This window comes from Lonchura striata, chromosome 15, assembly GCF_046129695.1.
Source record: "Lonchura striata isolate bLonStr1 chromosome 15, bLonStr1.mat, whole genome shotgun sequence".
In the NCBI taxonomy this organism is placed as follows: domain Eukaryota; kingdom Metazoa; phylum Chordata; class Aves; order Passeriformes; family Estrildidae; genus Lonchura; species Lonchura striata.
Window position 1 is genome coordinate 10,950,316 of NC_134617.1, and position 26,789 is coordinate 10,977,104.

The following is a 26,789-nucleotide window of genomic DNA, read 5'->3' on the forward strand; positions in this document are numbered from 1 at the left end:
CACTTTGAGTGTGATAATAGCATTCAGCAATTATAAAATATCCCCAACTCTAAATCACATGTTCCAAATGCTCCTCCTCACTTATAAACTGGTTGCCTTGTAAAGAAGTTATTGAATGTTTCATCTGGTCTGCAGCTCTGGTGGGGTGAGTCTCACAGTGGCAAATGGTTCCAAGGCTGGGTTCCAGGAGGGCTCAGCAGTGACCCTCACACGTGGAACACTGAGCAGAGCTAACAGGGAGCAGGTGGGAGCTCCTTTAGGGCCCCACCTGCCACAGTAAATCCACGTGTCACAAGTATTAGCAATAAAACCTTCCCACTGCCTTCACATGAAGTACTGTTGATTTGGCCTGAATAATTGCCCTTTGCTCTAGCCTTGGATTCAGTCACAGGGTAAGATGTTTAATGACTAATAATGACTGAATGAGATGTGATGGGAACATCCCCAAAGGGAGGATTTACAGCTGCTCTTGGCAATTAAAAACACTAGAACACATTAGTGTCAGAGAACATGACAGAAACAAGGCAAAAACCTCAGCCCTGCACCAGCCACGAGTGCTCCACCATCCATTCATCATCACTAGGAAATAACCAAAGTATTCTCAGGATATTTATAAATCACAGTTTGCTTAGGTTTGCAATTGACAAACTTATGGTACCCATAATGAACAAAATAAACAAGGGATTTTATAAAAGCAACAGAACTGACACTTATTTTCTTTGTCCTTTGGTACCTAAACTTTTGGAATACATCGATGTGTTTTCAAACTTTTCTTCACACCCCAAAATATTGATATACATGGTGGATTTCTTAACTGAAAGCTGTGACTTTCAGGAAAACCTTGAATTTTTACAGCTGGTGCTTTCAGAGATCCATAAAACCTCATGACACCCCTGATAACCATGTCAGGGGTTGCCATCAGCACAACTTTCATTTCTGAGCGCTGCCACGGTCACTGCACAAAACTGCTTGAGAGTAGAAAAGCAATAATTAGGATTATAGGCCAAAGTTTGCATCTTAATGCTACTTTACAGGTTTGCTGCCTAATCTGCACTGTGCTGGGATGCACTCATGTGCAGCTCCTGAAAGCAGGAATTTACAATTCTGGATAAAACCTGCAGCCATCAGTGCTCAACACAAGCAGGGCTGATGTCTGCTTCCCTTCACTGGCACCCCACGTTCTGCCACTGCCCCTGTACTGCCAGGGGACAGTGCCACACCACAGGAATATGTACAGGCAGCAGGGACAGCAGAGAAACTCAACATCAAAATAATTTCTCATGGCTGTGACTGACTTCTCTCAGAGTCCCAAAACCACAAAAACACTGCTGGCTGAACCCCACAAGGCAGGATGAAGTAAGCCCCAGTGAGGAGCTGTGGGCAGGGTTGGCCAAACCCCTGAGCCCTGCAGGGCTGTTCCAGCACTTCTGCCTGCCCAGCCTTTTGTCCCAGGTGGGGAAAGTGCAGTCCAAAGGGGAAGTAACACAAATAGCAAGTGCTGCCCTAAATCTCCCTCCAGCCCGAGGGCTGTCCCTTGCAGGGTATTTTCATGCCTTGGCATCAGCTGGGATACAGATGGCTGTGCAGTTACTCGCTGCAGAACTAGGTCAGCACTGATATCAAGGAAAAATAACAATCCTGGGGTTTAGCCACCAAAACTATCCAAGTAACAGCAGCCTAATGGACAAAGTAATATCCCTGAGAGATCTCATCAACCCCACTCTTCACAGATGTGGCTGCCCTACCTAGTAACCACACCAGGACAGAAGACTAAGGCAGTGTCATTACTGACACATATTCGTTATTTTTTCACTAGAATCCAATAATTCCTACAGGAGTTAATCCTTTTGCATGACCTTATAACAGTACATAATCAACTTCTTTTTTTTTTAACACTGCCTATTATCTAGTTAATTTGTAATAGTTTATAGAAGAAAGGTTAACAAAGTCACTACTATTGTTCTAAGGCATCCTGATGTTCCATGGATCAAAGACAGGTCCCCGTGTTCCTTCAGTCCCTGGTTTAATACAAAATGTTCTGCAGCCAGAGCAGTTTAGGGGAGTTTCCTCTCCTCATGCTTCTTCCAAGGCTGGTTTCCCAATTCTCAGCACCATAAGCAGCTGCAAGGGACAGGGTTTTGGCAGTGTGGAGCAGAAGGAAGCAGTTATGTGCTGGGGAAAGCACACTTGCAAAAAACTGCCATAAATGGATATGGCTTCTTTTGGTCATGTAAATCTTCACTGAGAGTTTTGACTGAGTAAGGTTACATGATTTGTCCCTGTTAAAATATGTAAGGGTAGGTTTTTAGGGGGGAGCCATCAAATCATATCTGGAAGCCTCGTTAGAAAAGAAAACAAATATTTAGCCAAGCAAATTTTGTTTTTCCATGTGAAACCATGTTGTGAGCACATTTAAGTGCTACACCAGCAGCATGTGGGCTCTTTGAACCCACTGGAAATATCTTCAGAGAGCATCCTATCACACAGCACTGTTTTCCCTTTCCGATTCAAGGGGCTGTACCAGCCTGGATAAGTGGTTTTAATTAATTGCACAGCTTTATATTTTTTTCTCAAAGCAGCTGAACTTCATTAAGTGTGGCTCACAGATCACCAGTGATCTCTGGGCCTCAGAGCAGAATCTGCTCAAGCCATTGAAATGGAAGTGAGTCCAAGCTGCTGCTGGAAGGAGAGAGATTGCCTTCACCCCTTCTCTCCCCTTCCTCCACACCAGCCCTGCTCAGCTCTAGAACTTGAGCTCTCTGAGCTGGTTCAGTTTGCTGATCTGGCAGAAGCTGATCAGGGTTTTTATTTATTTCCTGGTTTATTGAGCTTTTTAAAACTTATTTAATGGTTTATTGAGCTGGAAGAGTTATCAGAAGAATTGGGTGAATTTTGAGTCGATGTCAGGTAAAAGGAGAGAGAAGAGAGAGGAGAATGCTGCTGAGCTTCCTTCAGTATGAAAAGGAGTGTGAGCTTGAAACAAGCATCAGGGCCCGTCCCTCCAACCTGGGATCCCTGAGCTCATTGCAGAGGTGTGTGCCTGGAACATGGATGTGTATCCAGAGCTCTACCATCAAACAGAGATTTCCCAGAAATGTGAACTCAGTCTGATAATGATTCCACACAAATTAATGGCAATACTCTTCTCTGTAAAAGAGAGAGCCTTGAAGAATAATCAGGGCATTTTGCTCAGGGAATGTGTCATTCATCAGAAGCTGGGCTAGTTTTCCAGGTATTTATAAAACCAGAATTTAAACACCACTTATCACTATATTTAAAAAATTGTGTTCAGGAACTTCACTTGCAGACAGGTGTTAAAAGAGTAGCACAATGTGCAAATAAACAGCTCCCACAAGAAGGGTGACCTGTTTGTTTCTTTAAATAGTGTAAAATGCCAGAGAAGTAAGAACAGAGGGACATGATGGTTCCCCTGGGACAAGAGTCCAGCTGAAGAGCAGCAATGGCAGCTGCTGCCTGCTTTTGTCATCACCCACATCCTCTGCACTTGGAGAAATAAATTCCAAGGAAGACTCCTGGCAGGCTGGCACTGCAGTTACAGAGCAAGGCAGCAGCTGATTCTTTGCTTTCCCTCACAACACTCCAGCACAATGGAGCTTTGTTACAGGAGGCTAAATAAATCCTGTGGTCATTAGATGTGAAAGAAAAAGGAGCATTACATGGTGAAGTTCCAGATCCAGAGCAGGGCAGCTCTGCCGTGGTCCCAGATAAACCAAGGTACAGCAATGAAGCTGCAGCTCAGCAGTGGGGGAGGGCTTAAAGCAAAAATTGCCAGGGGACAACAGAGATACAGAACATGAAGGTCTGGCTTTTGAGGACACACTAATTTGGAATTATAACTGACAACATGTATTTCTTTCTCGTGTGCTTTTGTTTTCTGCAGTGGAGCTTTTCAATGTGTAGACCCAGCAGGATCTGATGGATGTCTCTGCAATGTGGACTCTGGGCAGGGACTCCTCCTTCCAAGTGTTCCAGGCTTGGAGCAACCTGGTCTAGTGGGAGGTGTCCCTGCTCAAGGCAGGCTGGCTGAAGTAAGGATCTTTAAGGTCCCTTCCAACCCAAACCATCCTGTGATTCTATCAAGGTAGCTTTTGAAAAAATAAATCAGGCTGTCTCCCAGTGCAACTTGAGCACATATTTTTACAAGGAAAAGCAATATTATTCTAGTAATCAAACAGTAAAAAGGGTCTCAGAGGGCTCCAAGCAAACCTGGCTCATTAATAACAGAACATTCAGATGTGATAAGAGTTACTTTGGCCAAGAGTCTGGAAATGCCAGTTAATCATTTAAATTCTGGAGTTTCCCTGAACTTCAGAAGGCATTGGGATGACAAAATGCTATGAAAGCCATTTTGCACTTACTATTTTAGGAAGCACATATTTTCTTTTCTATGAAACATTCCTGCTAATAAGAACCTTATCCTGCAAGCCATGCACAATGGAAATTTCCAAACAACTTCTGAAAGGGTTTTCACTATAGCAAAAAACTTGGGAACAAATTTCAAGAGACTTTTCATGTGGTAAAGTTGCAAGAAGTTATTAACAGAAAACTGGAAGCACACAAGGTGTCAGTTCTGAAACTCCTGTGAGGGGATATACAAGATGCTACAATTGATCTCTGCTTTTGAAATTTGATTTTAGATACACTAAAAGAAGCAATTTTCCTAGATGAACCATATGAAATTCTATTAGTTTAATCTAATGATGACAATTGACTTACAAACCTGGAAAAGGTTTCCTTTTTATTTAGTATGTGCAAATTCCTTTTGTTTTACCATTGCTTTATATGATTTAGGCAAAATTACCCACAATATATATGTATTTATATATATATAAAGGTGCTTTGAACTCAATGCTTCTCAGACAGAGCTGAGAAAAGCTCCTCAATGGACATATTTGGGGCTACACAGCTGTTTACCCACTTTCATGCAGTAAGTTAAGGGCAAAAGGGAGCAAGTTGTTTATTTCCAGTTCCCTGCTCTATTGACCAGAGCAGATTTCCAGTGTCAGATAACTGTGCCCCAGGCCAGCTTTGTGGGCATTGGCAGGGTCACTTCAGGTTATGGTTGCAGATTCTTAAGGCCAGGAGACCTGAGCAGAGCAGGAATAAGCTCAAATCCCACTGGTGTGGCAGAAGAGGTTCTGCTGAGCCCCCAACCCCCCTGAGGCAGCTCTGAAATGCTTCAGAGCAGTTCCACAGACCATGCAGGGATGGAGGTGTCTCCTCTGTGCTGGGATCTGCCTGGGGAAAGGAGAGCAGCTGGTGCCAAAGGAAGGGCAGGGAGGGACTGAGCCATCCCAGAGTCACCCACATCCCTGCACTGCTGAGCCTCTGTTTCTGCATCTGCTGGATCTGTGGGGCTGTTCAGCCCTTGCTGGGAAATGCCACATGGCAAATATTAACTGAGCTTCCCGAGGAACAGATGCTGCTTACAGAGAAAGGCAGAGTCTCCAGTTAATCAACTTATTTCAGTCAAGGGTTTGCAGGGAATTCTCATAAGATTGGAACTGGAAACTCAGAATTTTGCACAAGTAGGAGCATGAGAGACGTGAACCTGCCAGCCAAGATCTGCCTGGAACTGCTTTTTGGCATTGTTGCATTTCACACATCTTTGGTTTGACAAATGAATCAGTTAAGCAAGAATTGCTTCATATCAGAAATCAGTTTCAGCTTATTTAAAAAAAACCCTTGAAAGTATAGGATTTTGTTTTTGTGCCAATTCCCCCCCAGATTAACCCCTTCTTCCCCCTCAAGGTATTCAAAACCATCAAAGAATTACCAGAGTGTCCATGGGGGCAGTGTAACCAACAGCAGTAACTTGGCAAGGGCTGCTAAACGCTGCTGAAAGTGGGACACTTTTTTTAGGTGGTTAACTCCTGCTGAGGCCTCCCAGCAGCACTGGAGGCAGCTAAAGCAGCAAACACCACGAGCACAGAACTCTTACCCCTCTGATCTTACAATTAAATTGTCTTGGACCACCTACAAATGGTCTCCATCAGCAGAGACAGGTGAAGGAACAGGGAGAGGGAGGCAGAGAGAGGAGCAAACTGCACACCTGCCACAAGAGCAGCCACACTGTGCCTGGACTAGACAGAAATAGGAATTGTGTGTCTGATCCTAGGCTGGAAGGACCCTTGAGTGTGTGAATCCCTGGCCATGTGCCATCACGGGGAGTAAGCCCAGCATGGGTGAGTGAGCATTCCTGGCACAGCCAAGGAATCCTATCAGAAATCCTGAGATTCTGGGCTGTCCTGGGCTGCAGAGCTCAACAGGGCAGCTTGCAGAACACACTGGGCATTCCTCAGGACGCTCTTGACAGTGTCAGTAACGTAACATTGGAAATGCTTGGGTTACTGCAACATATGGTGAAAAGTAATTCTTGAGTCTTCTACACATGGGCCTGTAAAAATGGCTTTGTTATATTTTTAGACACCAGAAAATTCAACTGTAGCAATAAATACAGAGCTTGGTGTGACCATTACAAAGGCAGAAGAGCAGATCCCAGCAATTAACTTCATGGGGATTACTCACAGAAGTCTGACAAAACCTTGGGTGAAGTCTTTATGTTTTACAGGTTCTCAGATCATCACAAATCTCACCTTAAAAAAATATTTTACTATCTAAACTATTTATTTCACAACCCATGCAAAGGTTGTTGACAATCTAAAAGTAAGTATTTATCGTTTTATATTAGTAACTTTTTTCCATATAAAAACCCCTTGCTGATTTATATTGATTATCATAAAAATTATTAGCATGAAACATTTGCTTTTAGGCAGGACTGATATTAGGTTCAGTGGACAGCCCAATGGATAATTACTTCTGGGCAGGTGAAGAACAAAATGGTATTTTTAAATTCTGACTATATTCTTTTCCTGTTCTTGGAGAAACCTGGGGCAAGTGCAAAAAAGCTCATGTAAGAAATAATCTTACACAGTTCTATGCATGAAATGCTGCACCCAGAATAAACTCTTAAAGAGGAGAAATGCTATTTCATATTTGTGATGAAAACCAGACAGGTCTGTTTATTCCTGTAAGATTCTGAGTGTATCAGCATTGCTTCACATTTCCTGCCATTTATCCTGACAAATGTTTATCCATCTGACTGGAAATGTATGCATGAGTTTTTTTTAAATCATCAGGTAAGTGTTGCAGCTGTTTAAGAACAAGTCTCAGGATAATACACTGTCCTTTCAAGGTTAAAAGAAATAACCTGACAACCCTTTAAAAGAGCTCACTTCCTTTACAGTCCATCAAGGATCATCTATTGCCCCAAGTGCTTGGGATTGACTAATTGGTTAAATCTAAGTATCCTAAATTTAGGACTGAATTTTAATCCCAGAACAATCACTTAACATAAATTCAGTAGAGACTTGAGGTATTTAAGTTTGCAGGCAGTCAATCCACAGCTTACAAAGTTAGTCTTGAAATTTCCTTTGTGTTATTTCCTGTGTGATTTCTGAATTACCTCCTTTATAAAGAATTAAGTCTTTCAGATTTAATTTTTTTTTAGACTAAACTGCAGCTTTGAGAAAGGTACGTAAACAGCTCAAGGAACCCTCCTGGTCAGCTCCTCTTCCCTCAGACAATATGGCACTGACCAAGCCAACAGGAGTTGCAGGACATGCTGGCACAACCTCAGGTGTTACAGCCCTGAGAAGAGCATCCCAGCTCAAATCAGCCAACTCAGTTTGCTTTTACTGTGTGGCAGAGGACCTGACACACAGTAAATACTTAAAATTTTGAACACCAAACAGAATATCACATATCATATTAATACAGAACTACATTGCAGACCAGTGCAGAATTGCCATCATTAGCTACATGTGCCAAATGAAAACGTTCAGTCCTCAGAGTCTCTGAAATCACACACAGGACACTCACAGTATGTTTTCTGTATGTAATTATTTGTGAAAAAGAGCAGTTTTTCCTTGGAAAGACAGTTTTAAGTCTCAATAGAAGTAATTCCCAAATCTTCCAACTCTAAAGTCATGCTGTGCAATTTTTCACCCAGTTCAGCTTTTAATTAGTTAAAAGGGGAAAACTCTCAATTTAAGGACTAACATTGCCAAACTAAAGCAGATGCTGCTTCACGTTCTCACACAGGATTAGAGCCTGACACTTGGTGTCACACCATGTAACAGGATACTGTTATCAAAATGAAACCAAAGAACTCAGATCTTTGCAATTGAAATTTCTGTGGAAATACGTCTGAAGAAACAATTGGAATTTAAAAACTCTACAGTCAGCTTCTCCTAATCTTTTAAAAGGCTAGACAGCACTTAAGATCTTTATCAATTAACTTACACATTTCCAAAGTACTAACTGCAAAATGATAAGGAAGCTATGGATTTTTTACAGGCTTTACAAGTAAGAAGCTCTGGTAGTACTTGTGCCAATTTTTTGTCAATAGTTTTTGTTCTATATTGACACCTGCTGACTATTTCTTCTGACTAGTCAGTTTTACTGCATCACAAATTTATGCATTAGTTGGTCAAATATATATATATATATATATATATATACACATACTAGTTGGGCAAATAAACCTAGGATTTCAGTCAGATCTCTTTTAAGAACTTACAGAGCAGATGTATGCATTTTATCTATACATATATTACATATATGTGTGTGTATATATGTTCCTGTATTTGTATACATACACACACATTTACAAAACTCCAGTAGGTACTAGACTGCTCATGTCTGCTGAAAGCTTTCACAAATTTATTCTGAAAGCACATTTTTGCATTTTGCAAAGAATGCAAAATCTGCCATTTTAGACATGTGCAAGAGAATCAAATGTCTAGAGAGCTGTAAACAACTGTGGAAAAAGCCCTGTGCCCTGGAATGATGCCTCCTGTGACTACTGCCCAAGGAAAGAGGCCATGGGGTCATCAGGCCTCTGTCTTTTCATTCTGTAGGCCTCCATCTCCTCTTCTGTTGGCTCCCTGGTTTCATACTGGCTGTTGTATGGTCTCTTCCTCTCATCTAACTGCATGATTTCTTTGATGTGGAGAAGTCGAGCCTCTTCAGCATTTAGAGCCTGAAATGAAAGCAAAGGCAATCAAAAATTCTGCAGTGAAACTTAGACAAAAAACTCCCAACAATGAAGGTTTGTTTTAGATTCTTGTATGATGGACAAGGAGCAAGCACAAGGGTGGAATAAGCAATGCACATCTGTCTGGCCCACCCTCAGTACATTTCACTTAATGCTCACTTTTTAGTGTTTAACATAAAATGATGGTAAAATGCTGTTTAGCAAACAAGACACTATAATCTCTTTCCAAATATCAAAATCAAGTAAGAAACTCGCAGGATTTACCTAAAATATGATCGTAACCTAGCAAGTGCAAATGAATTGTTTTTTATTTTTTGTTACATGTTTGGGGTTTCAGTTTTTAAATGCTATGTACTGTCTCATTCCTCAAACTACTACTGTTGCTACTGAAAAAGAAGTTGCATTTGTAGCCTATTTAGTTAGCTCAAAATGAGCATCAAACCACCCCATGGTGTATCACCAAGAACTACAACTTCATAAAACTGATGCTGTAAAATCTGTCACGCTCCTCTTGCCACAAAGCCACTGAAGATTATAGTGCACCTTTTTTAGCTTTTCTTGCTTCTTTTTCTCTTCACCCTCGCTGTCGGAATTTGAGCTTTTCTTGTGCTTCTTCTTTTTCTTCTCTTTCTGTTTCTCTTGGTGGATCTGTAAGGTGGGAAACAAGGTACTCTTCAGATTCAACTAGCCAACATTAATCGTGCCCAAAACACTAAATGCAAACCTCTATTAATGCTATTTGAGAGCTCAGTTTACAATGGAGATGTTAATGCTCTAATAGTGCAGTCTTGTAATTTTCAGGCTGATTAAGACTCTACAGAATTTTGTAGATAAAATGTTGAGAAGTATCAGTCTTCCTGAGAAAGGGAAACATCCTACCTCCATCAGTGTTTTGGGTTTTGTCATATGTTCTTCATCCTCAGGCTGTCCCTCCATTAAACTTGCCTCTGTGTTCTATACAACAGACAAGAACAAGTGTACCCTGTTACTGACCACATCTGAAAGGGGAAGGACACAAAAAAAATCCCACAAATCACTAAAAAAACCAACCTCCCTCAAAAAGCTAAAGAATCTAAACCTTCAGTAAGAATATGAATGCTTTTTATTTCTTTCCACATGAATAAAAAGAGAATACTTACAGCAATTTCTTTCCCAGCTTCTCCTGTACAGTAGGAGTACTTGACAAAGGAGTGACAGCACTTGTAACCCCACTTTCCTTCTTTCCAGTATGAGCCCCAAATGCACTGCAAGAGAACACACCATACAGTTACTCCTGTAAGAGGCAGGCTAAAATTTCCTTCTGGAATCCTGGTAAGTAAATTATTCAAATATTCCAAAAGGAAGCTAAAAAAATATTTTTGCTATTTTACGTGAACCTTACAGGTACACTGTCAAAAAAGAGAATCACAACAGGATGTGGTCAACTTAAAGTGGAAGGCAAACAGAGTAACTTCTCCTTTAGTTTAAGACTGCCATGGCAACTCCTCAAATTCACATCACAACTATGAAAATCTGAAGTTTCTCCTTAACAGAAAAGGGAGAGTGTTATATTGAGACAGGAGGAATGTATTTGGTGTATTAATTATATTGTGCTGCATCCTAATAGACATCCAATGGGATGGTATTTAATTTTTAAAACTTTAAACTCAACCTAGGACTTACTGTATGATTGTTGATCTTCACATCCTCTTCATACTTAGAACAAGCAATAGCTTTCTCCTGTCCTTTGATGACTGTTCCATGCCTAGAATACTCCACATAATCTTCTGTTTGAGCTAACAGCAGTTCAGCTGGGGGGGCATCTAAATGTTCTTGTCCTCCATACTAAATGCAAATAGAAATGACAAATAGTAGTTTTGGAAAAAAACCACCTTTCATATAGTTAAGCAAAATTTCAAAACCAACACATTTGGTACCTTGTCAAGAAGTCACAGAGTGTTACAGAGACAGTTTAATCTTTAGTGAACAGTTAGGACAGAAATACATAATCTCCTATGGCCACTGTGGTGTCTTTTGGTGCAGTTTTGTGGGGGTTTGGTGTGCATATGTTTTTTTGTTGTGTTTTTTGTCTGTTTTTGTTTTGCTTTATGCTTGGAGAATGACAACAGTGATACTCCTCACTCAAAGCAGAAAATCTTTAGAGATCAAGCCAAAGACCAGCTTGAGTAGAATCACAGCAATACTTCCTGTCCCCTTCCAAACTTGAATGTTGACACAGAATCAAAATGAATTATTTAGTTCTTTTTCAGTTGTCTAAGAAACAAGCTGCAAAATATAAAGTAAGTATTTATCTAAAAGACTGTACCCAAAATTTGAGTCGGTAAGAAATTCAGATTTCTTCAGTGGAGAAATTCTAACAGTTTAGGGAAGAGCTCCTAAGAATATAAATACCAGCAGACCTGCAAAGGTCCCTATACCAATAAAATAAATAAATACATCAATTGATAAGATAGTGTGTATAAATATAAGAACATTTTAAGTCTAAGCTGCTGAGAAGAGCTGGTGCCCTCTCATATAGAATTAGTAATCTTACTTATTCCCCAAGACCCAGACTTCAAACTCAACAGAATTCCTATTAAATAAACCCAAATGGCTGTTACCTTCTCTAGGATGCTTTCTTTCTGCTGTGCCTTGAAATCTTCCTTTTTCACTTTGAAAGATTTATAAAGGAGTTCTAATTTTGTAGGGTCCGCTTGAAGATGAACTTCAGAGCCTTTGTCATAAGCCTCCCAAGCAAACACTGTGGACACAAGAGGTTCCATTCAATACTTACTCTAGAACTGGCATACACATTCAAATTACATTCTTTAATTCTGAAGCAAATTGAAAGAAAGCCTCCATCTACAAAGATTGATTAGTTTCTCTTTTGCAAGAAAGCAGCTTTGTTAAGTATTTTAAGTCAATTTCCTTCAAAAAACCCCAAAGCCAAACCCCACTTACGCTGAGTCTGTGCCATTGAAATGGTATCGCCTGTGTAGCGAACGAAGTTGTCACCTGCATAACCAACTCTGCAGAAAAGAACACAATTCTTAGCATTTGTAATGTCATTTCCTCTCAAATACATACAAGTGAAACAGGCAAGTAAAAATTCTCTTGTGCACGAGGAGTTAAGAACAGAAGGAGAAGGTGCATTCAACTCTATATATGAAACAAAAACCTGTGCTCCCTGTAAAGACATGAAAACATTAGGCAGCCACTCAAAAACTGTGATGTCTGTGTTCAAGGGACACATGACACAGCCCTGAAGCTCTGAGATGCCAAGCACTAAAAGTTAAACTTGGACCTAGCTACCTAATAAATATGCACAAACTGTCTATGATATTCCAGCACAGTGATCTCGCTTCTGGATTTCTGACTCTTCAGTCCAGACCCAGCATATTTGGCTGAGTTAAAGAAAGCCTGGGAATCCTTTAGTGCTCTCAGGAAAGTGAGACACTTGTGCACAGCCCTTGAAGAGATGCACAGTCAGCATGTGAAACACACACTGAGGATCAAAAATGCTAGCAACCCAATCCCCCACTCTTTCATCTTCCCAAAGCCACTCTGAAAAGTTTACAGTCTGCAAAGCTGTGGCAGAAATTTAGATTCAACAAAGGTCAAATTATGACTTGATAGAAAAGCAAAAGCATCCACCTCTAAAAAACCCAATTGACTGGCATTACTTTAGCTGGGAGCAAGGAGAGATGGAAAGAGCAATATTTGCTATCATTTAGGAACTGCCGTTCTATTTTAGGCAGCCAGCTAATCCAATTACTGCTCTCTGAACATGTTTTACTCACAGTCTGTTTGCTCTGTATGTTCCCAGCACAACACAGGTCAAGTGTCTGACCTGGGGTTTACAGGAGACAGCCAAGTGTGCAGCCAAAAGCCAGCCTATGGCAGCTTTCATTAAGCTATCTAGACAATGGAAAGCTTTCACACCTTTTCTATAGAGAATCCAGTAATACAAGAGGAGATCTTATTCCTAATTAAAATATTTTGTTAGGTACCACAAACACATCATGCTAGTCTCCAGAACCAAGAAACAAAGGATAAAGTTTAAGATTTGGTTACTGAAATATTTCACATAAATATAATTATTGTTTACAAGCATCACCTCTACATGCAGCAGTGCCCTAGCCCTTGTACAGAAAATTACACTAAACCATGGTCCACATGTCTCTGAAGATTAAGGATCAGTTGGTATTACAAAAATACCACTTTTATACACTAAACCAAAATGTGTTCCTAAATAAAAGAGTTTCTTTTTAGGCTTAGTAATATGTATATATGTAACTGACTAGAAAATCATTAGCTAAAGGACATACAGGCAAAAGAAAATATAAAATTATTAACAACATTTTTAAGAGTTTTGTTGGATATACAAGCATGACCTCATTTTAACTTACTCATCTGGATTCTTGCCTGTGTTGGCATAAGGGTTCTCCCTCATTGCTCTTGTTTTGGGATCATAATAAGCAGAGTTTGGATCTAGATTCCTCAAGTACTAGAGAAAAAAAAAAACAACATAAAAGATACTTAATATTTATGATTTTGAAAGAACTGAGGTTACTCTTGCATCCTCCAGTTTAGATCTTTTAAGAAGTTCTATCTATGCAAAAGGATTACCTTGATGAAGTCGTAACACGGGCAGGAGCAGAACTGAAAACAGACTAACTTCCAAACCTCTAAACCCACAAACAAAGTAATTAATAACTGAACGTGTAATTTGTTGAAATTAACTCTCAGGAATACAGAAGATCTGTACAGAACTCTTTACTCACTTTGGCAATGTCTTCCCGAATACGTAAATTTCGGACTGTGATGCGTCTTTTTGAGTCAAAGTTCTGCCCAGGCATATCAATGTCATCTGCATACTTGTCTTCATCTTCATCTTCACTGTTATGATCTCTTTCCTGATGAGAAATGGAAAATTTCTAATTAAAAGTGTTCCTTCTCTCTGGAGACATATACAACAACCTGACTTCAGTGGTTTCCTTAAAATTCTGCAATCCCTGTAGTTACAAGGTGGCATAGTTTACCTGGGCTTAAGTGTGCTCTCAGGCTAATCTAACATTCAACACTTCAGAAGCACTTTTGTTAAAGAATTTTCACTTCCTTCTATGGAAATACTTATCAAAACATAACCATGGTGATGTTAAGAAAACAGTTATTTTAGTCAAAATATACCACACATAAAAACTCATGTCTAAGGCTTGACAACACAAAGAAATTAAAAAGTCTCTTTCTGAAATCCAGCAACCTCTGCCCAAAACAAGAGGTGGGCAGTGGCATGGACACAACATTCAAACCCTTGTGCCACCCTTGTTTTACTGTTCCACTAACTACAGGTTCTTTCTTTGCCCATGGTGTGATGCAGTGGGTAATCATCTTACTGTCTGTGAATTTGATTCCTCTTCTCCCCACTGGTGTCTTGGGGAGTTCTGCAGCAAACAAAGAGCACATCAGCAGAGAAGACAAGATAGTGGAAAAAAAAGCAAGATGGCAGGGACACAAAGGGCAATCAAAGCAGAGCTTCATGCAGGATACAAAACACAATTTACCATTGGCCCCAAATGCAGAAACACTGCTACATAATATTCTAGAAGAATGCTCTTAGCTTTCTCTGTGACAGACACACATTGGAGAACTGCTCACTGTATCCCCAACAAAATTTCCAATTCTTTGAAAGAACAGCAAATTCTAAAACTGTTGCTGTTATTTAGAGCTTGCCATGCCTTTGAACACTGAAGATTTAGACTGCAACATCTCATATAATGTAAATATAACCAAGTTGCAACTCTAAAAGCTTAAAAAAGAATTAAGGAGATATTTATTCAGGAATTTAGTTAGGATTTACAGGAACACTAAGCACAAAAGGCAGAATTCAAGTTTGACAAACACAGCCAGATTTTTTTAACCTGCTTAGTCTTTAACTGAAAAATACTTGCAGCAGTAAAGATGGGAATAACTGTGAGCCCTGGAACACAGACCAGCAACTGGCCAGCACTGACTATGCAAATCTCTCAGTCCTCTCTCTCAGAGGCAGTTCTTAAATTTCAAACACACTTTTCTTCTTTCAGTTCCATTTTATAAGCAATAAGTATACAGAAGCCAACAGTGTTTGCTTCATAGAATGGGCAAGAAAAGAGGAAGAATCTTCTGCTGGGGAGGTCTGTAAAAAGCACTGTAGTCTGGGCTGGGTGGCAGATCGAGCTCGCTGTGCCATCTAGTGACAACCCACGAGGGGACAGCACAGCCTCTGCAAGGAGGCTTTAAAAAACCTATTTCTGACCAGTAGAAGTCTCTGTTTTTTTCCCCATTTCGTAAGTCACTGAGCAGTGATTTTATCTTAAACTAATTTGCTTCTTCTTAAGGAAACATCTTCTGTTCCAAATTATATTAAACATTACTAAACCAATGCACAGTCATCACCTCAGTACTAGTCAGACTTTATCTTTAAATAGGAGAAGAGCATTTTGGTATATGAAAAAAATTACTACATGGAAAACAAGCTCTTCTGACCCAAAATTCCATGTCAATAATTTCAGCAACAATAATAATCACACAGAATTTCAGTCTGTAATTGGAACACAAAGCAATTCTCACTTCAAAAAGATGCTTCAAGTTTTTGAGTGTGACACAGAACGTGCTGGTGTGTTAGGAAAACCTTTAAATTACGGGAGGGTATAACACCCAACAACAGACCCTGTATAGAGAGTTAAAGAGTCAGAAAGCATCAGTAATCTGTTTTATATTTATTCAGCCTAAGGAAAAACATATTACCTAAGTTGACTTACCACTTGCTCCAGCTTCCCTGATGCCAACTCCTCCTGAAGCTTCTGGGCTTTCAGTGTGCGTTTGGCCTGTGCAGCAAAAGAATGCATTTATTTAAATATTTCTCCCTAGCACCACTCTAATATCAGCAGAACACATTACAAGTGTCCCTCCTCCCAGCCCAGCCACACCAAACACTAACTCTCTCCCCAGTAAATCACAGCCCCTACGTACCAGATCAACCTTGGAGTACTCCTCTACGATCTTCATGTGCTCCTCTGGGTTATAACCATTCCACCGGTCTCGCTTCCCATCGTAATCAAACATCAGCTGAGGCTGCACGTGTTCATCTGGGGCAATATTCATGCCTGTGTATTTTGCTCCAACTTTCCTGGGCCTCTGAAAGAAAAAAAAAAAGATATATCAGTCTGTTAGGTTACTCACTCACATATCCTTTTAAAAATATTATCAATCAAGATCCTCTAAAGCAAACTAAATTCAGCACTGTAAGGCTGTGGACTGTAAATTAATGCAAGTAGTTCTGCATGTTTATGTAGCACAGCTGACTTCAAACTCCATAAATTCTTATTTCTATTTTCTACAATTAAGGAAGTAATTAAAACAGTTTCTGGGAGTGGCTTCTACCGGAGATGAAGCAGGAAGACAGACACAACAGCACGAGTTAATGCAATTAACAAGAAAATAACATTTTCATCTATTATTTCAGATCCTATTACAAATGGAATTGATGGATGACAGAATTCTACTTTTCATTAATAATTTCTTTAGAAATTTCTAGGCCATCTCTCACTACTTGTAACATTTTTCAAAACAGCTTTTCCAAACCCAGTATTTCATCTGCAGCCAGCTGACTTCACAAAGATTAAATTCCCGTGGCATTCACAGCCATAAGACAGGGCTAGGAGTGGCTTTACCTCCATGCAGTCCTTCTTCTTGTGTGTCAGGGCGCCGCAGTTCTCGCAGGCTCCTTTGCGGTACCTCGTGGCCACGGCGTGCTGGGGGCAAGCACAGCGTCAGCCCTGGGACAGCTCACAAGGGATCCCAAAAACACCTCCAGGAGTGAGTGCCCTCCCCAAAGCCCAAACAGCTGTTCTGCCTGCTGAATAAAAACTCCTGCCCCCCTCAGAAACACATAACCAGGAATCTCCTCGTGTAATAGACCCAAATCCGTATTTCATGAGAGAAGCGCTTTGCACACGTGTGTAAGTACATTTCTCTCCCTCTTAGGGTTTTTTATAGAGGTGTACAGAGAGAAATGAAAGAGAAAATAATTTCTATTTCTGCTTCTTATTTTTCCTATACAGAATGTGTTTAGAGAATTACTTACCTAGAGTGAGTGCTTAATTAAATTCTAGTGAGGCTTGTTTGAGCCTGATGGCCAATCCAATCCACCTGTGTCTAAACTCTCTCTCATCACAAGGTGTGTAAGAGTTATAAATAAAGTCAGAAAAAATAGTATGTAGTTTTAATATCCTCCTTTATACAGTATATTAATGTATTTTAGCATAGTTATAATACAGAAATAATTCAGCCTTCTAAATTAAGTCAAACATTGTCATTTCTTCCCATTAAGTTTGGCTACATTTACAATATGTACCTCCTGAACGCCTCGTTTGTACCAATCTCCAGAGGAGTTATACTGCTTCTGCTTCTCTGGCTGAGGTCTCTGATGCTTTAGTGTGGGTCTCTTGGAAGGATCTATGTACCATGGCACTGAGGAGATGTACTGAGGAATATGAGGGTTGATATCTCTGCAAAAGATGTTGCGCAGTCAACACACGGCATGGGGAAAAAGCCCAAAATAACTCATTCTAATGAACAACATTCACGTTAAAGCACAAGTGATAATAAATAATGAAGCTGGTACAAAGCACCACAAAATAAATTCTCAGTTTAATAAACACAGACTTTGAGGCTTTGTTGCCACCGAATTCACCTAAACTCCTGACTCCAAATCAAATGGCTTATTCTGTGTAGTGTTACTGAGCAAAAAAAAAAAGCAACACTGCTCAGAAGCAACAAGCCCTGCAAAAACAAGGGAGAGGCAACAGATGAGCTACAGTGTAAAAGACTCCTGTGCTATGTCTTGCTCACTTTTGAAATACCCCGTGCTATTACCTTCATGGATGGGACTTTTTAGTAGAACTGTCAGCAGCTGACAGAAAATAAACATTGAACCTACATTTTTCTATAAAAAATCGTATGACTGGAACATTAAAATACAAAGTTCAACTATTTACTTCTACAGGACCTCACACTGAAATCATGTGTCACCCTCACAATTGTTCTTTAACCACAACAAGAAAAGAGATTTTTCCTCAGCCACTTTACAATAAGCACAGCTTTAGCAAAACATACTTTCCTTCTTCATCCACTTCAGCAGGTGCATTCCCCAGTTTTCTCTGTTCTTCTAATTCTTTCTTTTTCCTCCAATCTTCCCTTGTCATCTTCTTTGGCTCCTCCAGGCTCACATCAGTTGCCCCCCCTGCAGGAGGGGCGTTTGCTACCGCACCTGAGGCCATTCTGGCTTTTTTCCTTAGGAAAAAATAAAAATAGAAGACAAAAGAAAAGCGTTACTCATCAATACCCTCTGACATCACAGCTCTTCAACGCGATTTTGTGTCACGGAAATGAGCTAACCCGAATTATGCATTTCTGACATACCTCTGTGCTGGAAAACGAGCCCCACTGCAGAAACACAGAATTACCTCACTGCTAACCCGGACCCGGACCTGCCCTAGCCCGGCAGGGAGGCGAGAGAGCGACCGGGGGCAGCGGCGCCAGGCCCGGGCCGGCAGCGCTCGCTCGGAGCCCCGAGCCGCGCTCTCAGGGTCCAGGTCCCGGTCCCTTTCCCAGTCTCGGTTCCCGATCCCAATCTCGGTTCCCGGTCTCGGTTCCCGGTCCCGGTCCGTCCCCCCAGCCCTGTTTACCTGCCAGGCCGCTGCGCCGTCCCACAATGCCCCGCGGCCCCGCTCACTTCCGGGGCGGACCCACCTCCCGGAACTCGCGTGCAGCGGCGCGCGAGCGGCGCGCGCAGCCAATCGGCTGCCGCGCGTGGGTCGAAGCGGCCAATGGGCGGCTGCGGGCCGGTTTAAAAGACGGCGCCGTTGGGTGTAGGAGCGCCCTGACTGAGCTTTGCCGGTGGTGCTGCTTGCTGAGGTGAGCTCGGGCTTCGGCACCGTGAATCTTGCCTTCCGCTTCAGGCTGTACAAAGGGAAAGAGTTCCGCACAGAAAAAGGCAGGGAAGCTGGGGAAGGGTTTGGAGCGCAGGTGTGATTTTGGAGTTGCTGGGAGCGTGCTCAGCTGAAGGAGAGGAAGCTTAGGCGAGGCTTTGTTGCTCGCTACAATCACCTGAAAGCAGGTTGTAGCCAGGTGGATGGAGATCGGTGTGTTCTCTTAGGCAACCAGCAACAGGACAAAAAGAAATGGCATCAAAGTGTCTGTGGGGGATTTGAGCTGGCCATGAGGAAGAATTCCTGACAGAAAGGGTGGTTAGACATTAGAAAGGGCTGCCAGGAGAGGTGGTGCAGTCATTGTAGAGGTGTTTAAGGAAAAGCTGGATGTGGCACCCAGTTGCGTGGCTGTATTTAGGTTGGACTCGATTATTCAGAGATCCTTTCCAGCCTCACTAACTGTGACTGAGTTTTCTTGCAGATGTCTTTAATGAGGAATTGCTTGTTCACCTGGGTAATGGTAGTGATGAGCCCTAACAGTGCCTTCAAACCTGAGAGTCTTTAGCTGAACTGCTCTATAACGGTGGGAAGTAGGGGTTTGTTCCCCTTGTCTAGAGATTAGTATGTGATAGCTGTTATTTTTAATGGGGCTTGCTTAAAAATGTGGTGCGATGAGACAAATGACAAAAGTGCTTTCCCTTTTTCCTCTGCAGAGTAATCACATCAATCTGAAGATGGCAACTCTGATCTTTGTTGACCAGGAGAATAGTGAACTTCATGCTCCCAAGAGTCAGCTGAAGCTCCCTTCAGGATCTTGTGCGTATTTGCTGCCCTGAGCCAGTAGGGATCAAGTGAAGGGCATAAATCAGTTTTAGTCACTGCTTTTAATGGTAATAGTTTCCTATTCATAAATCCACTTACCTGACCAATTCTTCTGAGGTCATCAGTTGGTATAAAATTGACGATAACTCTGTGCTTTTGTCATAAGTGTGGCTTATGAGTTATAGATGGTGAACAGTGCTTTCTATGACAGCTACTTTGCCAGCATGTGCACTTACTTTGCCAAGCTTTAGGGTTGATGATGTTTGCTTTTTTCCTTTCTCCCCCATTCCAGCAAAAGCCTTAGCTGAAAGAACACAAGTTAACACTCCACTTCCTAAAAAAGCAATCAGTACTTCTCCAGTCACATCTCGCTCTGTCAGAAAGGCTCTTGGAAATGTGAATAAAACTGAAGTCGTCACAAGCAAGACAGATAAGTTAAAACAGAAAAATCAGCCTTGCACTGTGAACAAAGTGAGTACAACACACTTATGCTGGGAAGGAGGGGAAGTCCATAATTTACTTGCTGTTGAGGCTTAACTCTAACATAATTAAGCACCACACAGATGTTCCCTTAGTCCCTCTTTGATGGGATAGGGGGTGAGACTTGGAAGGGTTAATGTGAGAAAAATAATAGGCTAAAGTTAAGTCAATTTAATAAATAAAAATCTTGAAAAACAAAACCAATTCCTTGCCACCAGCTGACTAATGCCTTGCCAGTCCCAGAGCAGTGTCAGCCCTGCTCTCCCACCACTTTTCCTTGCTGAGATGCTATGCAGTATGGGGCATCCCTCTGGGCAGCTGGGGTCAGCTCTCCTGGCTGTGTACCCCCAGCCTCCTCACTGCTGGGGTTGTGAGAAGCAGAGAAGGCCTGGACTGTGCAAACACTGCCTGGCAATAGCTGAAAGAGCAGTTTTCATCATGAATCCAAAACATGGTTCATAAAAATTGCTAGGAGGAAAAATAACTCTCTCCGACTTAGAAGCAGGGCATCTGTGTAGAGGCTTATAGAGAAAATAGTCTGAGCTAATGTCTTATCAACATCTTAAGAGTCAGCTGTTCTAGGGCAGTCATCTCTTGCCACCATATATAGTACTGCACTGCATAAACTCAGCTGAAATGTTTGCCCATCTTATTTGTGTTGAAGGCATTAGAATTTAGGCCTGACTGAGAAAAGTATGGCAGGTATATTGTCTGTAGACCTGAATAGCATAAGAAAGCCACTACAAATATTTTACAGTAGCTCAAATTATGTTACTTCCTCTCTTTTTATGACAAACAAAAAGACTGGATTTGAAAGCTGCCATACAGTGGTTGAAGAAGATTGGCCAGAAATAGAAAATATGTTTCCTTTGGATCCTCAAGGTAAGAACTATTGATGTAATTAAAATTAGCAAGAAGGCTTTAATGAGTTGTGGCATTGTAAGAATTTGTCCAAGCTACTGTGGCACACAAGCCAGCATTGCATTTCTTCTGAGTCCTTTCTGAAACATGAGGGTGCTTGTTGCTTCTGAAATGCTTTAACAGGAATGAGCTGGTATTTCTAACTGTAATGGCTGTGCCTCAGATGTGTTACTCTGAGTCTCTTATTGTGGTGACAAGATACAGAAAAGTCTACCAAGATTTGTAATTGAAGAGATTCCTACTGCTCTAGGATATAATAGTTGAAGATTAAACTTCTAAAGCTGTTCTTAAGTCATCCCATTTCAGATTTCTCAGTCCTTCAAAGTGTCCTTAAAGCTTTCCTCTTAATGTGGATGTGTGTGAAAACCACTGTGCCAAAGATGAAATGTACATGCTTTGTTTGCTGAAGTTACTGCTTTACAGTGGCAAGTCTATTAGGCAGTCTAGTGTTTTTATCAGGGTTGGTGTATGGGATTTCATGGACAACTGAAAGGTGTAGCTGCAAGTAAATATCCCATAAGAGGAGACTGTGTTGTTTTAGATTGGCTCCTATTTAATTTAGTCTAGAAGAGTTTGCAGTTCCCAGGCTACAGCACACTTAACAGTCTTTCTTAAACAGACTTTGAGAGTTTTGATCTTCCTGAAGAGCACAAACTAAGCAATATCAACCTGTGTGGTGTCCCCCTCATGGTGTTTGAAAGGACATATGACAGATGTGTGAACATGGCTTCTTCACCAGCGAAGATTGAAGATATTTCATGGGAATCCAGTAAGTGGAAACTCTGCATAATTTTCAGTACACACAATGCTCATCAATGATTGGGGGGAAAAAGCCAGTTGGCCACAGCAGTGAATTGCTGCTGCTGTCTGAACAACCAGAGCAGTGCACCAGTATCCAGCAGCTTCTGCTGTGTGGCCAAGCTCAATGTCCCTGGCCCACGCTGCCAGCTGAGGTAATTGTCTCAGAGTGGTGCCACTGACTTATGGCTTAACCCAGCTACAACCAAGCACCACACAGCTTGCTCTCCTGCTGTGGGATGGGGAAGAAATCGGAACAGAAAGTATGAAAAAACTCATGCTTTGAAATAAAAGTAGTTTTGGTAACTGAGGTAAAAGCCATGCATTTAAGAAAAGCAAGACAAGGAATTAATTCAGTTCCCATCAGCAAGCAGGAGTTCAGCATGCTCACAACAGCAGGGCTTTATCATGTGATGAAGCTTGGGAAGACAAGTACTATAACTCCAATTGTCTCTCTTCTCCTCCCAGCTTTGTCTGCTGAGCATGACACCATATGGTCTGGGATATCCCCTGGGCCCCTTGGGGTCAGCTGTTCTGGCTGTGCTCCCTTCCAGATGCTTGAGCACTCACAGCCTCCTCCTCACTGGTGGGGTGAGGAGCAGAAAAGGCCTTGACTCTATTGCTGAGCAGTGCTCACACAGCTAAACCATCCCTGAGTTGCCAACACTGCTTCCAGCACAATGCAAAACACAGTCCATACCAGCCACTGTGAAGAAAATTACCTAGTGAAAAACAATACACTGAACAGTCTCTGGTGGTGCTTTGCAAACTGATCACTTAGGTGGCATTGGCTTATACAATTAAGCAATATTTCCCTTGCTTTTTCAAGAGATTTATGCTGAGCTGCTGGGAGCTAGCTTATGTTTGTGTGCATTCTGGGTTTGAGGAACTGATTGGATTTATTTCTAACTTTCAGACTTGCTACAATCAACTGCTGACTTCCTTGCTACCCTGGATGAGATCATTGACATGCCACCTCCAAATTATGATGTTTAATGTGTGCGCTGAAGCTTTTTTTTGAGGTCCAATTTAATATAATTCTGTATTTCAATAAAGGCTAGTTTAACCTATGTGCTATTGTACTTTTTCAGTAAGCCCAGGATGTAGGTAGCAAAACAGCTTTGAGGAGGAGGTTACCTGAGAAGCAGCTAAAGCAGGGCCTGGATAAGCTCTTAAGCAAGGCTATGATGCGCTGTTGTCACCCATATCTAGGAGTTGGTACCTGCTGGTTGGATTGTGTGACAGGTTGAAATCCTTCTGACCTCACTGCCTAACTTCATCCATTAAACATGCAAGGGTTTGAGCCAGTTTGTGTATCTAGTGTAAAGTAAGCACTAGAGCTGGTATTCTTCTGGCATTTTCCCTTTGAACTTGTTTGCTCTTCACTGTGGCTAAGGTGGTGTATGTTGGGTCCTTAGGCAGTTGTAGAGTACTTACTACAGAAATTATAACTGAGGCACTGCATGTGGTTACACAGTGCCATCACATGGCCTCTTGGTGGGCAGCCACACAGGTAAAAACACATTGGTATGTGAGGCCCCAGAGCAGTGGTGTGAGACACAGTATGGATATGACAACATAAATATAGGTAGTAGCTTTTTATTCATACAGACACCTCACTGGGAGAGAGACACTAGTACTCCATATGTATTATGGAAGTTTACCAGGGTGAAATGAGATCTCTTTTTTGTTACTTTGAAATGTTCACTATGATCAAGAACCTAGATCTCTTTGTACAATCAAATGAGACTTTTGTGCCATGTCCACATGTGTGTAATGTTTAGAAAGGTGATAAATCATTTCAGATTCACAGGCCTCTTGGTACTCATAGACTTTAATCTTGGAGCTTAAGTACTTGTTATTTGTGGGGCTGGTGGAATGGGTGTGCAGAAAGATGGGGTGAGTATGGCTTGGGAATATTGGTGGTCTGTCTGCACAGGGATCAGTGCTGCTGTGATGTAGAAAACAAGAAGGTAGTGGTAGGATTAAATTGCTACAGTGAGCCTCATCTCAGGCTTTTTGCTCTCATTAGGATTTCTGGCTAATGTAGGTCAACGCTTTTGCTTTTACAAAGCTTAATTTTATAAACATTCATTAGAAAGTTCCACTTGTTTCAGCTGGCTTTTATTTTCCTCATTTACTTTTTCACTCAGATTTAAGGGAAATGCACATTCCTGAGACTTTCTGGGACAAAGCTGTGGTGAGACTCCATCTGTGGGTGGAGTTTCTTGCTCTTGATGACTCCCAAGAGTTCCCACTCACAAGGTACTGTCTTCTCTCTGGAAAATGTAAACTTGTGTCCTCAAAGCTGGTGGGTGTCAGCCCATGAAGTGCTGACCATGAAGGAGCACTGGGAATTTTGTATTGCTTCAGGTAGGTGTTAGCACTAACTTCTGGTGGCTAAAAAATCAACATCCTTAGCTGCTTTAATGTTGCTATAACACAGACAACTCTTTATACTTATTAAGTTCTATTTTCTCTTGGGGTATTGCAAAGAATACTGACTTGAGCAACTTGAGTTCAAAATGCTGTTTTAGCACTTTCCTCCACAACAGCGATCTTACTAAAAACTGCTTCTAATGTTTGGGTTTACTTCCTTGATCAGTTTATGTTTCCTGCAAAGATCTGAGATATTTGGGATTGTAAATGCATGGCTGTAATGAAAATGAATGCTTGTGTGGTGGCAGCCTTTAATAGACCTCATGGGTACATGGTTGGGAGCTCAGGATTGTAATAAAATGCACAGAGTAGGGACCTGTTCATTGGGTTATCACTCTGCAAAGAAGCTCTTCTGTCTGTGAGAGTCGCTTTGAGCCCTTTTCTGAACTTTTGTAAGAAGAATTTGGAGATGCACATGACAACAATCTCTTAGCAGGCTGAGTAAAGTTATTTCAGTGCAGATAATCCATCCTGTGTGCAGAGTTCTGGCAGTGGGTGGCACCATGGTAACAGCCTTGTTAGAGCTTCTCCTGCAGCCTGAAATCGCTGCTGTGGTGCTGCATGCCTTTGGTACCTTGCACACGGTGTAGGTGGCTGTGATGGCTTCATTGCCTCATTAATGGGAAATGGAGGACACGAGTGGGCACTGAGGAATTCAGAGTGCCTTTACCCCATGGCTACAGGGAGCAGTCTGTCAGCCAAGCACTTTTTATCTTCTGTTATTTAAAAAGAACAGAAATGAGAAGCCAGGAGGCAATTGGTCTCTCTAGGGTTAGCAAAGCCATGGCTTCATCCACACAAAACTTCACAGCTCTTAAAATGGATAATATGCCCCAGAGCACACTATTTCTGGTTTATTGATGCACAAGGTCTCTGCAGGGCGAGTGTAGCTAAGCAGTATTGCTGCTGCTTTCCTGGAGCCTTTCCCCACTCTTAGGAGGGAGCGGCTTGTACCGAGCATCAGGTCGCCCTTTGCGGGCCACAGCAACCTGTGTGACACGGATCCCAGCGAGACCTCGATGCACAGCCTTGTCTTCCCGCAGGGCAGAGCCTGAGCCGTTCTTCAGAACGCAGCCTTTCCCTGTGAGCGGGGCCAGGGCGATGGCTGCCAGCCACAGAGGGGGTCTTTTCGCCTTTGTTACTTTTCACTGCTGCTCGGATTTCTTCTGATGTCTAAGCGAGATGCTGTATTAGTCTTCTGTAAATAGCCATCTGCTGGATGTGAGTGGGTTTTAGGAAAAATCCCTGGAAATATTCACTTTGCCCGGAGTGTTTTCCCCAGCTGCGGTGTGGATGTGTGCTGGGAAGGTGGAGAGGAGATGAGCCGTCCCTCGGTGCAGCTGGGGGTCTGCAGTGCAAATCTTCCCCTTCTTTCCTCTCTGGTACACAGAGAGACACGGCCCAGATGTGTGGCTGCCCTGCAGCAAGGGCTGTTCAGGGAAATCCCAGCTGCAGAGCTGCATCTCTCCAGCCTGAGGGGTGCCGTGGCCTGTCTCCCTTCCCAGAGCGCCGGGACGTGCCGGCGGGGCTGAGCCTGTGCTGGGCAGGGACACGGGGCTGGCTCCTGTGCTGCCGAGCCACCGTGTTTGAGAGGACAGCTGTGCACAGGGCAGGTCCCAGCAGGCACGGGCACCCTCTGTGCTGGAATGTTCCTGACTGGGAACATCTCGGTCTGAAACAGGGGTGTTTTCTTTGGCTCCTGTTCCAGTGCTGGCTCTTCTTCTATGACTCAGTTTGGAATGAGAACACAAACCAGAGAAAACCAAGCGTGAATCAGCTATTATTTGGCTTCAGTTTTCTGTAAGCCAGGTGACGAATATAATTCCAGCTTCAAGAGTCAATAAATTAGCATGTTTAACTAACCTATCATCTTGTTCTTAGTCAAATATAAGGTGCTGCTGGATTTATTAGTTCAGAGGATTTTGCACTTCGTTCAGCATGATAGCAACCTCCTTTTAAAAATACAATTAACCACAATTGGGTTTCTGTACCTTATGAAAAGTCCAGGCAGCAGAAATAAGTTGTGATTCTCTCTGATGGATTCTGCTTATTTTCAGGGAATGTATCAAATTCTGTTCACCTAAACACACCAGTAGCAAACACCTCTTTTCTCTGAACTTCTCCTTAGCTTTTCTTCCTGAGGCTGCTTAGGTGTTGTATTATCCTTGTCTTAAATAATTCCTTCTTAAATAATACACAACCTTTGAGAGCTGTTTTTAGCAGCTGTGTGCTCCTTTGCTGGGAGTATAGCTTACTGTGTTTCTTCTCCTGGATTTTGTGAAGGAGCTTATACAGTTTTT

The 26,789-nt window shown here is 42.0% G+C and overlaps 2 protein-coding genes across 4 annotated transcripts; one reads left to right on the forward strand and one right to left on the reverse strand.

Moving 5' to 3' along the window:
• Window positions 1–7,904: 7,904 nt before the first annotated feature.
• Window positions 7,905–18,859, reverse strand: SLU7 (spliceosome associated SLU7). 3 transcript variants are annotated; one of them, XM_021549550.3, is made up of 16 exons: window positions 18,787–18,859; window positions 18,215–18,391; window positions 17,454–17,607; window positions 16,771–16,851; window positions 16,070–16,234; window positions 15,859–15,924; window positions 14,455–14,502; window positions 13,843–13,974; window positions 13,468–13,565; window positions 12,020–12,087; window positions 11,680–11,819; window positions 10,742–10,903; window positions 10,219–10,323; window positions 9,959–10,033; window positions 9,623–9,727; window positions 7,905–9,064 (listed from the first exon to the last, which is right to left on the reverse strand). In XM_021549550.3, the coding sequence occupies exons 2-16, from the start codon at window positions 18,376–18,378 to the stop codon at window positions 8,885–8,887; spliced, it is 1,743 nt and encodes a 580-aa protein (XP_021405225.1). In that variant the 5' UTR covers window positions 18,379–18,391; window positions 18,787–18,859; the 3' UTR covers window positions 7,905–8,884. The 3 variants fall into 3 exon arrangements, with proteins under 3 accessions (XP_021405225.1, XP_077642830.1, XP_021405226.1); XM_077786704.1 differs by lacking the exon at window positions 18,787–18,859 and adding an exon at window positions 18,521–18,685; XM_021549551.3 differs by lacking the exon at window positions 14,455–14,502.
• Window positions 18,860–18,891: 32 nt separating this feature from the next.
• Window positions 18,892–23,120, forward strand: PTTG1 (PTTG1 regulator of sister chromatid separation, securin). Its single transcript, XM_021549552.3, has 6 exons — window positions 18,892–19,015; window positions 19,743–19,845; window positions 20,144–20,322; window positions 21,135–21,213; window positions 21,872–22,021; window positions 22,967–23,120. The coding sequence occupies exons 2-6, from the start codon at window positions 19,764–19,766 to the stop codon at window positions 23,044–23,046; spliced, it is 570 nt and encodes a 189-aa protein (XP_021405227.2). The 5' UTR covers window positions 18,892–19,015; window positions 19,743–19,763; the 3' UTR covers window positions 23,047–23,120.
• The last annotated feature ends 3,669 nt before the right edge of the window (window positions 23,121–26,789 follow it).

Bases quoted from the DNA above. Each gene is read 5' to 3' on its own strand.
- PTTG1 (XM_021549552.3), top strand. From the start codon at position 19,764: ATGGCAACTCTGATCTTTGTTGACCAGGAGAATAGTGAACTTCATGCT. The intron at 20,323-21,134 runs GTGAGTACAACA...ACAAACAAAAAG, and splicing joins AGCCTTGCACTGTGAACAAA to ACTGGATTTGAAAGCTGCCA. The intron at 21,214-21,871 runs GTAAGAACTATT...TTTCTTAAACAG, and splicing joins GTTTCCTTTGGATCCTCAAG to ACTTTGAGAGTTTTGATCTT.
- SLU7 (XM_021549550.3), bottom strand. From the start codon at position 18,378: ATGGCCTCAGGTGCGGTAGCAAACGCCCCTCCTGCAGGGGGGGCAACT. The intron at 10,324-10,741 runs GTAAGTCCTAGG...GTTCTCTTGCAG, and splicing joins TGAAGATCAACAATCATACA to TGCATTTGGGGCTCATACTG. The intron at 10,034-10,218 runs GTAAGTATTCTC...TCTGTTGTATAG, and splicing joins AAGCTGGGAAAGAAATTGCT to AACACAGAGGCAAGTTTAAT.